The sequence below is a fragment of the Arachis ipaensis genome, chromosome B07 (genome assembly GCF_000816755.2).
Source record: "Arachis ipaensis cultivar K30076 chromosome B07, Araip1.1, whole genome shotgun sequence".
In the NCBI taxonomy this organism is placed as follows: Eukaryota; Viridiplantae; Streptophyta; class Magnoliopsida; order Fabales; family Fabaceae; genus Arachis; species Arachis ipaensis.
Genome location: NC_029791.2, coordinates 119,898,250 through 119,910,503, shown reverse-complemented (window position 1 = coordinate 119,910,503; position 12,254 = coordinate 119,898,250). Strand labels below are relative to the sequence as shown.

At 33.9% G+C, this 12,254-nt stretch overlaps 3 protein-coding genes across 3 annotated transcripts; all 3 read left to right on the top strand.

Annotated features, from left to right (window-relative positions):
* On the top strand, nucleotides 459-2,304 carry LOC107607839. The gene is made up of 4 exons (XM_016309740.1): nucleotides 459-886; nucleotides 997-1,452; nucleotides 1,540-1,837; nucleotides 2,194-2,304. Exons 1-4 carry the CDS (start codon nucleotides 459-461, stop codon nucleotides 2,302-2,304), a joined length of 1,293 nt encoding a protein of 430 aa, XP_016165226.1.
* Nucleotides 2,408-3,247, top strand: LOC107607838. Its single transcript, XM_016309739.1, has one exon. It carries the CDS (start codon nucleotides 2,408-2,410, stop codon nucleotides 3,245-3,247), a length of 840 nt encoding a protein of 279 aa, XP_016165225.1.
* LOC107607837 (ATP-dependent DNA helicase PIF1-like) lies at nucleotides 4,761-5,651 on the top strand. Its single transcript, XM_016309738.1, has one exon. It carries the CDS (start codon nucleotides 4,761-4,763, stop codon nucleotides 5,649-5,651), a length of 891 nt encoding a protein of 296 aa, XP_016165224.1.

The following is a 12,254-nucleotide window of genomic DNA, read 5'->3' as shown; positions in this document are numbered from 1 at the left end:
TCATTGTGCTTCTGCTATTTTTGTAAAATTGTTAATTATTTTAGTTTGTTGTGTTTCTGCTCATTTGTTAGTGATCTCTGAGTTAGGTTGACTATTGTTATTTGTTAGTGACTGTGAAATGGTATAATGGTTTTTATTTGAATTAATTAAATAAACCGAATAAACCGAACCGAACCAAACTGATTTTAATTGGTTTGGTTTGATTTGGATGATCTTGGAAAATAAACCGAATCAAACTGAACCGCAGTTTTGATAAAAGATCGGATCGGATGACTTTTTCCCAAATAACCGAACCAAACCGCACCGCGAACACCCTTACCATATACTACATGTAGCTCTATAAAATTTTAATGGGAGTACTTGCCCCCACATTTCCAATGTAGATCCATCCCTGTCAGTCACATTCATTATTATACATTGGACTTTTGGTGATGTATTTAATTGCAGAGTATTGGCACATGGGAGATACAAGCCATGAATGCGAGTATTGCCATGCATTGTTTTGGTATGACGAAAGGATACAAAAGCACTACAACACAAATGATCCGAAATATATATTGTGTTGTAGGGGAGGTGAAGTTGAGATTCCTCACCTACAAGAAGCCCCAAAAATGTTGTATGATTTGTTGTTTGGTAATGACACTGGAAGTAAACACTTTCAGAACAACATTAGGACCTACAATAGCATGTTTCAATTCACCTCATTAGGTGCTAAGATTGACCGAACGGTTGCAAAAGGTAAAGGTCCACGCACGTTCATTCTATATGGGGAAAACTATCATTTAATGGGAAGCCTCATACCACAAGAAGGGGATCAGGCCAAATTTGCACAGCTATATGTCTTTGACACGCACAATGAGATTGAAAATCGCATTTTAGCAATAAGGTATGAATCTTTAGAATAAAATGATTTTGTTGGAGATGCTTTTGGTTTATACTTTACATTTTTAGGGGAAAAATCAAAATTACATGTCAAATTATATGGGTGTCTTGCAGCGGAGAAAACACTGAGAAAGTTTATGAAGACATTGTTAGAGATTTGAAGATCATGTTGGATCAACATAATATGTTGGTAAAGGCATTTCGTATGGCTGGCCAAAAGATTAACGGTGATGCCACATCGTCAGTGAAGCTTAGATTGTTGGGAAAGCGGGGAAACGATGGTAGAAGGTATAACCTACCATCAACAAACGAGGTGGCAGCATTGATTGTGGGTGACTTTGATCTCGAAAAAATAGATAGGGATATTGTTGTTGAGACTCAAAGTGGAAGACTTCAGAGAATAAATCAGCTTAATCCTTCCTACTTAGGATTGCAGTATCCTTTATTGTTTCCTTATGGGGAGGACGGTTTCAAGGAGCATATACCTCTTAACAAAAGACATACTAACTCAACCAAGGGCCACGAAGATGTAACGATGAAAGACCTTTTTGCATTTAGGATACAGGAAAGGTTAGCTGATGGTTCCCCATTGCTATATTCAAGAAGATTATGCCAATAATTTCTGGTAGATGGATATTCTATGGTTGAGTCTGATAGACTAACATACATTCGATTAGACCAGGACAAATTTAGGTGTGAGATGTACAAGGGAATAAGTGAAGCTGTATTGATGGGTAAAACAACACCTTCATCAAGGGATAAATGTATCATACTTCCGTCATATTTCACTGGAGGGTCAAGATATATGATACAGAACTATCAAGATGCCATGGCAATTTGTAGGGTTGTTGGATACCTAGACCTCTTCTTAACCTTTACTTGCAATCCTAAGTGGCCTGAGCTTGAGGATTTTCTAAAGAATAGGGATCTAAATGCTGAAGACCGTCCTGATATGGTATGTCGAGCCTTTAAGGTCAAATTGGATCGTCTAATCCAAGACATCAGAAAGAACAATATATTTGGAAGGATCGTTGCAGGTAAAATTATTTGTAATCTAAAATATATTTTGATGTTTACTTAAGGGTTGTAGTGTTTTATTTCCCCCAGTACAATGTGACATGGTTTTTAATTTTAATTATTTATGGTCAACTCAACTACTCACATTGAGAACATTCCATAAGAATTATATTACGCACAAAATTTGGACCGGGGGCCGATGGATAATCTAAAAACCACATGATCTTTCACTCTATCAAATTACTTCATACTTTCAAAGTTATTCTGTGAACTAAATTTGTTTTATTGTTTCAGTTGTCTATACTATCGAATTCTAGAAGCGTGGTCTACCCCATGCACACATCTTGGTCTTTTTACATCGAGATGACAAGTATCCAACTGCAGATGATATTGATCAAATCATAAGTGCTGAAATACCAGATAAGGACAGAGATCCACTATACTATGAAGCTGTAGAAAAATACATAATGCACGGTCATGTGGGAGCATCAAGAAAGACTCACCGTGCATGGAGAATGGGAAGTGCATTAGACACTTTCTTAAGAAATTCGTCAACAACACTACTATTGACGAGGATGGATATCCTGTTTACAGGAGAAGAGATGATGGAAAGACAATTAGCAAATGTGGGGTTGAACTTGACAATCGTTATGTTGTCCCACACAATAGGAAGCTTCTTTTGAGATATGAATGGTGCAACCAATCAAGATCAATCAAGTACTTATTCAAGTATGTTAATAAAAGAAACGATCGAATAACTGCTTCGTTTTACAGCAGTGGCACAGTCGATGCAGAGAATGATGAGTGTGATGAAGTTAGCATGTATTATGACTGTAGATATATATCTCCATGTGAAGCAGCTTGGAGAATATTTGGGTACAGAATCCACTTTAGAGATCCTTCTGTGGTACGTTTGGGGTTCCACTTGCCAGGTGAGCAACCTGTTGTTTTTCAAGATCATGAAAATCTAAAAGATGTTGTTAAGAAGGCTTCTGTGAAGGAATCTATGTTTCTTGGATGGTTCGAGGCAAACAAAAAGTACGGTGAGGCTCAAAGTTTGACATATTCAGAATTCCCATCCAAGTTTGTGTGGAAGCCACTACCAAGGAAATGGTTCCCACGCAAGTCTCATTCAGTTATTGGACGGATATTCTTTGTGCCGCCAGGATCAGGAAAAATATACTATCTTCGATTACTCCTAAATTTTGTGAGAGGCCCAACCAGCTATAAGGATATTAGAACTATTGACGGTATTCTATACCCTACATTTAGATATGCATGTTATGCACAAGGTATTCTAGATGATGACAAAGAATATATCGATGCTATTGAGGAAGCAAGTATCTGAGGGTCAGGTCAATATCTCAGGAAACTATTTGCAACATTGTTGTTTTCAAAAACCATAACTAGACCGGAACATGTATGGGAAAACACATGAAAATTACTTTCGGATGATATTCTACATAAACAAAGGAGGATACTTGACAATCAAGATAATTACTGACTACCACAAACTTTATTAGTTTATTGGTTCGTTTTCTTTGATATTATGAAAAAATTTAGTATTTTTGGTACAATGGTTTAATATTAGTTTTCGCATCTAATGAAATTTGTAATTAACACCATATAAAGGATTAGTATAATGACTCAATCTAGGTGATGTTCTAAACTAAATTTGGTAATATTCAAATATAGGTTTTATTATTTAGGGTAAAATTTTGTTTATGACCATATCTGTACTAAAATGAATAGAAAGTGACATTATTCCCATTAACAGGTGTCTCTCTTAAAAGCATGTCAAATTCATTATAGCATTCAAAAAATGTCGTGTAGTTTTATAAAGAAGCATGCGTTTTTTCATACCTTTTGTTAGTGTAACTGTGGAATTATATGATGTTATTTCCTTCTCAATACCCATCATTGATTGCATCACTTTAGTAAGAAAATTGTATCATTTCCATTGTTGCGATCAGATTTGCTATATAAGAATAGATTTAGCAAAATATCAACTATAGAACACGGATTATAAGCACATGACACACTGAATTGAGGTAATAGCATGTTGGTCAAATACAATCTAATTAGCATGGAGTAAACCAATTTTCATTCTACGCCTCTGTATTATGTGTCCAAGTTTGTAATCGATATATATTTTCAAAAACTTATATTGATATATAAGTGTGGATGAAAACACTAATATCTGATTTGAAACACATGGAAAAAAACTATTATTATATGCATCTATATAAAATAGTCTTTGATTGGTTACACTGATGCATGAAGTATCGCTTTGGAACTAGAGTGGGATGGTACACTAATATAATAGTATGAATATAGTTAGCCTCATAATTTCAAATGATTCATAACTAATACATATATTCATAGCAATTCCACATATATGAATTAGACTTATATATAAGGTATGATTTTCAGTATAAGATTGTTATATATTTGATTTTTTATATCTCAATATATGTAGATTTTAAACCCACATTAAGCCAATTAGAATTACCATGGGAGTACAGGCATTCAAATCTTTAGTTTTTACATGGCCATATATGTAATAAGTAATTTTACATTCTTATCAATTGCCTTTTTATTTTAATACCTCATATTTACATATGATAGAGACAGAAATAAGAGACTTGACTCTTATTGAAATTGAGAACTTATTAAAGGGATACAATAAGAGCCTAAGAGATATCCCTTCTATGTCATTCCCTAACATGGACATGTGTTATTAACAATTGATGTCCAATGGTGTCAATAGACTTATTTGTGATGAGCTTTGTTATGATAGGCAACAATTGGTAGTGGAACATGCAGATTTATTACAAAAGCTAACAGATGAGTAGAAAAGAATGTATAAACAAATATTAGCAGCTGTCAAAAGTGGTGATGGTGGTGTGTTTTTTCTATATGGATATGGCGGTACAGAAAAGACATTTGTTTGGAAAATATTAGCTGCTGCAATTAGATCTAAAGGTCAAATTGTCTTGATGGTTGCTTCGAGTGGGATAGCATCTCTCTTGCTCCCTAGTGGAAGGACAGCACACTCGCATTTTGCAATCCCTATTAACCTTGACGAGTTTTCAACATGTAACATTAATCAGAATAGCCCTTTGGTAGAGTTGATAATTCGATGTAAGCTTATTATATGGGATGAAGCTCTAATGGTCAACAGACTTTGTATCGAAGCACTTGATAGAACAATGAGAGACATCTTAAGGTTCAAGAATGCTAATAGTCTTCAACAACCTTTTGGAGGCAAGACTGTTGTATTTGGTGGGGATTTTCGACAAATACTACCTGGCATACCCAAGGGCAGCAGGCAAGATATTGTCAATGCAACAATCAATTCTTCGTATATTTGGGATAGTTGCAAGTTATTGTCACTAACACAGAACATGCGGTTGCGAGCGGACACTCTTGATGAAAGGAATAATGAGTTAAAACAGTTTGCTGATTGGATTTTGTCAATTGGAGATGGTCGGTATGGTGATCCTATTGATGGGATAGACAAGATAGAAATTCCTGATGATATTCTCATTGATCAATGGGATGACCCTATAGTATCCATCTGCAAGGTAACATACACGGAATTGTTTCTAGGGGTAAATTGTGTATCACATTTGAAGGAAAGAGCTATACTTGCACCAACTCTACATATGGTTGATGAAATCAATAGCTTCATGATGAGTTTGAACAGTGAAGAATCTAAAACTTATTATAGTTCAGACACCGCATGTTAATTAGAAGCGCACAATGACTTATTGGCATCAGTTCATACACCCGAGTTTCTAAATAGCATTAGATGTTCAGGTGTTCCCAACCATGAATTAACATTAAAAGTAGGGACCCCGATAATGTTACTAAGGAACATAAACCACTCAGCTGGACTATGTAATGGGACACGGTTGGTAGTTTCTAAATTCGGAAGACACATCATTGAAATAAGAAGCTTTTTAGGCAGTGGGAACGGTGATACGGTATTCATACCACGGATGACCCTCACTCCATCCGATCATAGAATACCATTCAAATTTCAACGCAGACAGTTTCCAATAATGGTATCCTATGCAATGTCAATCAACAAGAGCCAAGGTCAATCATTGTCAAACGTAGGGTTGATTCTAAAAAAATCGGTTTTTACGCATGACCAACTTTATGTTGCACTTTCAAGGGTCACTCATAGGAGAGGTCTCAAGATTCTGATTTGTCATGATGAACATGAGAAGAAGAAAACAGACAATGTGGTATACAAGAAGGTGTTTAGAAATTTAAGCTAGAGTTATTTCACATAAGACACAAAGGTAAAACTAACCCAGTATACATGTATATTTACAACTTTTGCATGTTTTAATGCCATTTTTTAAGTTTCGCGATTAATCAAACTATATTGAAATTTTTTGTTTATTCTATAAATTACTTTTACGCAACAACTTATTGTTTAGAAGATTGAAAATTTTAACCCTAACTCTCATGAATTACATTTTTTCAGGCAGATAGTTGTACAACTTTATTTTAAAATAGGGATTCAGTCTGAATCATCAAAGTGCTCCAGCAATGATTACACGTACAAGATAATTTATAAGATGATGCACAATGTGTTAGGTACATGTTCTTATCTACTCATTCAAGTTTATATGCAATAGGCAATTTACAATATTTAGCATTTTTTAATTTAAAACCCGTATCTTGCGAATTATATTGCTTAATTATTTTTGGAGAATCTATGATAGCACATTTGTTTTAATATTTGGCCATATAGTAAGAAAAAAGCTATCATTCCAAAAAGCGGCTCAATTTTAATTATAAGCCAATTGGGGAACAAAACTTATTTACAAACTGTACTCTTTATGTATTACTACCAGATAAGACAATCCCATTGATTTTAAGGTAAAGATTAACTTTTAAAATATCTATTTCTCAATGGGACATTCGGGTTTTCTTTAAACTCAGTTTAATATTTTTTTTGAAACGGAAGTTGCTAGCCAAAAGCTACAACACATGTTAGGATTATTTCTCCTATTATATTCCACATTTTCTATTAAAAAAATTTATAGCATTCACACTTTTAGTGCCAATTCAGTGTTTTGTTTTCGATTTCGCAAAGAGATTTGTATTTTCATTACAAATTTCTATTATTTATGCCTTTCCTTTTATAAGAGAAAATATTTTTCATACACCAGTTAAAAAATACACATTTTTATCAGTCATATTTTTTCGAAAACGGTCAATTACACTTACAATCTAAAATAAGAAGACTAGAGAAGTCTAAACCACTACATATTACATGACAACTTTTTTTTCAGATTATTTTTAGACCAGATTAAATATGCATTTAATTAGCATAATTTAATTATTATGATATATTTAGTTCTAATTGAGCAACCCTTTTCCAATATAGAATTCATTTGTAACATAAACCTTCTTTGTGATATTTCAACTAATAGAACAACTACAAACTGTAAAAGATTCTACTAATTCTTCATATAAACCAATTATATATAAACATAATTAACATCTCTAATCAACTTTGTATCCATCCAATTTCATTTCCATGTCATAAGTATTAATCTTCATTTAACATTTTGCATACAACGTAGTTGGATATTATGATATTTTTGGTTAAACATGAATGACTAAGCAAGTAACTAAAGCATGGAAAAAGTCTCATACATTTAAGTAGACCACTTATAATTAAAGATATTATATCACAATCATCATCAACAATTTCATCATTAATGGAATTTTTCAGATCCGGATCACAACCAAGCGCCAATTTGTAAGAACTGCAAGACAAAACAACAACTTAAATCAATTATCTAACACTGTTTTAACAAAATATAAAATTAACATTGGTAGAAAGGGAAAGATATGTGATGATTATGTTATTACCCAAACTTGGTAGTTACCGATCTCCATGGAGAAAATGTACAGTTCTCACAGCTTTTGTTTCCTAATTACAACGAAAAAATAAAACAAATCAAAACCAAGATCTACCTCTATGAGCTCAACCGTTACTGTGCTCAATAAATAAATTCAGCGAGAGGTTTGTACATACTACTCTGTATAAGGAGCCAGTCATGTAATAAAGAAATTATTGTCATTTTCATCCAGATGATTATTCCATTACAACATGATTTCACTTCGTCACCTGCTCATTTTATAAACCAACCAACAATTGTTAATTACATATTTTACTGTTTCAAACTTCGAAGGAAAACAAATATAAACATGTATAAATATTCATCAGATTACCTTACCTGCGCGTGTATGCGGCTGTAACTAATGCATTCTAAGAGATTCCCATGAGTAATATATGAAGCTATTTAGAAGTAGTTAAAAAATGATCATGAAAAAACTTTTCTATTTTTTTGGCGTTTCCCTTGCCACTTAGATGAAGAAAGATGAACATTTTTATGAGCCAACGGTCATGAGTAAATGAAGTAGGTGGATTTAGCCAATTCAAAATTAATATATAATAATATCTCCATAAATTCACATTTAATGGGCTCAGTGTTACTCTTTTTTGGCTAGCCAAAAAGTTGAACTTCTTTACAGAGAAGCGTTTTTTACCTTTTATACAAAATTTATATCCATCTTGCACAACTAAACAAGCATTAATATTTTAATATCTATATCCATTAATTAAATCCTTCCAACAATATTTTAAGAACTAAGATTTTAAAATGAGTATTCATTTTAAGTATATTATTATTCAAACAAAATTCTTATGAAACAAATCGCATACGAAATTAATAAATAAATAGTCATTAAAATGTTACTAAATCTTTAGTAACAATAAACATGTATATAAAATTGTAAGTAGGAATAATTAATCATTAATAAATTTTTATGTTTAATTATATTATTATGTGTAGTTACCTCAGATTTATATCAACTTTGTTACTATGATTAAAACTCAGTTTTCCAAGGTCATTAAGGTTTTCCGACGTGATAATGCTATGGAATACCGTGATTCCAAACTCTTAACCTTCCTTGTAGAACAAGGTACTTTGTTTGAGTTTTCTTGTCTTGGTACGTCTTAACAAAATGGTAGAGGTGAACGTAAACACCGTCACATTCTTGACTCCGTCCGTGCAATGCTTCTTTCTTCTTCGTGTCCTAAGCGTACTTAGGGTGAAGCTGTTCTTACTGCTGTTCATGTTATCAATAGACTCCCTTCTTCTGTTCTTGGTAATGTTACTCCCTTTGAGCGTCTTTATCATACCTCCCCAGATTATAGTTCTCTTCGAGTTTTCGGTTGTGTATGTTTTGTTCTTCTTCAGCCTCATGAACATAGTAAACTTGAACATCGGGCTCGTATGTGTTGTTTCCTTAGTTATGGCACTGAACACAAGGGTTATCGTTGTTGGGATCCTCTCTCTAAATGTATTCGTATATCTCGTCATGTTGTCTTCTAGGAGCATCATATGTTTTCTCGGTTCTCATCCTTTGAGTCAATTCATACTACTCAGTCATCTTTGTTTACTAACCCCAATGTTGATCTTTTTCCTAGTGATGATTCTACAAATTCTATCTCGAGTGACCCTCCACAGCCTCCTGTTATTCCGCTTTCTCCATCTCCCGATGATTCCAGACCGGACGATGATCCTGCTCCTACCGTCATGCCTCCTCCTCCCACTCGTTCTTCTAGGGTAAGAAATCATCCTCCTCATCTTCTTGATTATCATTGTTTTTCTACTCTCCTTCATCAACATGAACCTAAGTCATTCAGAGAAGCCTCCACAAATTCAAATTGGCAACAAGCAATGCAGGAAGAAATACAGGCACTTGAAAAAGTACACACTTGGGATTTGGTTGATCCTCCTTCTGATTAGGAAGTTGTAGGCAGTAGATGGGTATACAAGATCAAGACTCACTCTGATGGCTCTATTGACCGTTATAAGGCCCGCCTGGTTGCTCAAGGTTGTACGCAAGAGTATGGTATTGATTATGAAGAGACTTTTGCTCTTGTCGCTCGTCTTACATCTATTAGAGCTCTTCTTGCCATTGTCACGGTTAAAAAATGGTCTCTCAGTCAGATGGATGTGAAGAATGCATTTCTTAATGGGGATTTGAAAAAGAGAGTCTATATGAAACCACCTCTGGGATATCCTTGTCCTACTAGTAAGGTTTGTCTCCTTCGCAAGGCACTTTATGGACTTAAGCAAGCTCCTTGTGAATGGTTTGACAAGTTCAGCACTACCATACACAGTCTTGGATTTACTTCTAGCCCTCATGAGGATGCCCTCTTCATTCGTAAAAGTGAACGTGGAGTTGTTCTTCTACTTTTGTATGTTGATGACACGATCATTACTGGAGATGATGTTGATGGTATCTCTGATCTCAAGGCCTCACTTCATCGTACCTTTGAGATGAAAGATCTTGATTCTCTCAGCTATTTTCTTGGTCTCGAGGTCATCTCCACCGATGATGGCATCTATTTATCTCAGGCTAAGTATGCTTCAGATCTTCTTGCTCACGTTGGGATTACAGATAGTCGCACTAAATCTACTCTTATTGAGCCTAATGTTCAATTTACCCCTATGGATGACATTGTTTTGGATAATCCGACTCTCTATCGATAGTTAGTTGGGGTCTCGTCTACTTGACTGTCACCTGACCAGACATCGCATATCCGGTTCATGTACTTAGCCAGTTCTTGTTAGCTCCTCGTACTACTCACTATGCGGCAGTTCTTCGCATTCTTTGCTACATCAAAGGCACTCTATTTCATGGCCTTTATTTTTCTACCCATTCCTCTTTGTCTCTTCAGACTTACTCCGATGCTGATTGGGCTTCCCACTGATCGTCGTTCTACTACTGGTTACTGTTTGTTACTTGGCGATGCTCTCATTTCTTGGCGTGCTAAGAAGCAAACGTTCACTGCTCGCTCCAGCACAGAAGCTGAATACCATGCCCTCGCTAACACCACTGCTGAGATTATCTCGGTTCGTTGGCTTCTCGAAGATCTGGGTGCTCCTCAATCGTCTCCTACTGATGTTTTTGTGATAATCGCAGTGCTATTCAGATTGCACATAATGATGTGTTTCATGAACGCACCAAACACATTGAAATTGATTGTCATTTTGTTTGGCAACGTATCCTTATTGATGCTATTCGTCTCATTGCTGTTGGAACACTGAATCAGACTGCTAATATCATCACGAAAGCTCATCACCCGACTCGTTTCCGGACTTTATTATCCAAACTCAAGCTGGTATCCTTAGCTCCCACTTGAGTTTGAGGGGGGATGTTAGAGAATCATTAGAATCAATTTAGATCAATTAGTATCGTTTGTATTTATATAACATATCTATATATTAATTATAGGATTCTATACCTTTATTATTTTGATTCATTTAGCACCTATAAATGCCCCTTATATATTATATTTTTAATCAAACTGAATATACACAAAATAATTTTTTTAGTTTGGTTTCTTGTTTCTAACAGAATCGAAATGACAAATGCAAGAACATAATCATTAAGACAGCTTGTAAATTATTGTTTGTCTTTAGGATGAATAATAGGTTTTTCAAAGTGTTTATTCGACTCACACTCTGGAAACGCCGTCGTTGACGTCTTTATTACTATTTTAATTTCTTATCATAATTACCTTCTATCGACAAAAAATTTTCTTACTAACAGATATATTTTCAAATATTTGGGATTAGATTTTTATTTTTTTATTTTTTTGACTCGGTTAAGAGTGGAATTGAAGACTCCTACCTACTACTCGTAAAACAGAATTTTCTTAGTACATAAATGTACACATAAAAGCAACCTAAAAGTATTATAAGTGAAAAGAGATATTTTGCAATATAATTAATATATAACACAGTATGTAAGCACACTATATAATATGTTTTTATGTTGATTGATCCGGTTGTAACTTGTTGCTAGCTAAGTCTGTTTAGTATGGAAAAAGTGCACATATTTTTTTAAGAATTTAATTTTAATATATTGATAGTATAAATTATTTTATACAATCATCTAATTATATTTATTAATTATTTATGTTGTCAATATAAAAAAAATTATGTTTGCTGTCGTCCCTAATTAAATGCATGTGTAAAATTGTTGAACATCAATAATGCATTAAAATTAATTTTTTCATGTTATTTGTCAAAACTCTTATTAATAAGATAAAATATTATTCGTCAATAAACTATATTTCAAATGACATAATCTCTCCATATTCACCTAAAGATCGCAAGTTTGAGTCTTACTCCTAACTTTGAAAAAATAAAATATTTTTTTAGTTTTTATCGTTTGGACTAAGTCTTAATTTTTTCTTTAATATTTAAAGTGTTCTATTTTTATTTTAAATATTTTATTTATCT

Excerpts from the sequence above, each read along its gene's own strand:
- LOC107607839 (XM_016309740.1), top strand. The coding sequence starts at position 459 with ATGGGAGATACAAGCCATGAATGCGAGTATTGCCATGCATTGTTTTGG. Across the intron at positions 887-996 it reads AATCGCATTTTAGCAATAAG|CGGAGAAAACACTGAGAAAG; the intron begins GTATGAATCTTT and ends GGTGTCTTGCAG. Across the intron at positions 1,838-2,193 it reads CTGAAGACCGTCCTGATATG|TTGTCTATACTATCGAATTC; the intron begins GTATGTCGAGCC and ends TTATTGTTTCAG.
- LOC107607838 (XM_016309739.1), top strand. The coding sequence starts at position 2,408 with ATGGAGAATGGGAAGTGCATTAGACACTTTCTTAAGAAATTCGTCAAC.
- LOC107607837 (XM_016309738.1), top strand. The coding sequence starts at position 4,761 with ATGTATAAACAAATATTAGCAGCTGTCAAAAGTGGTGATGGTGGTGTG.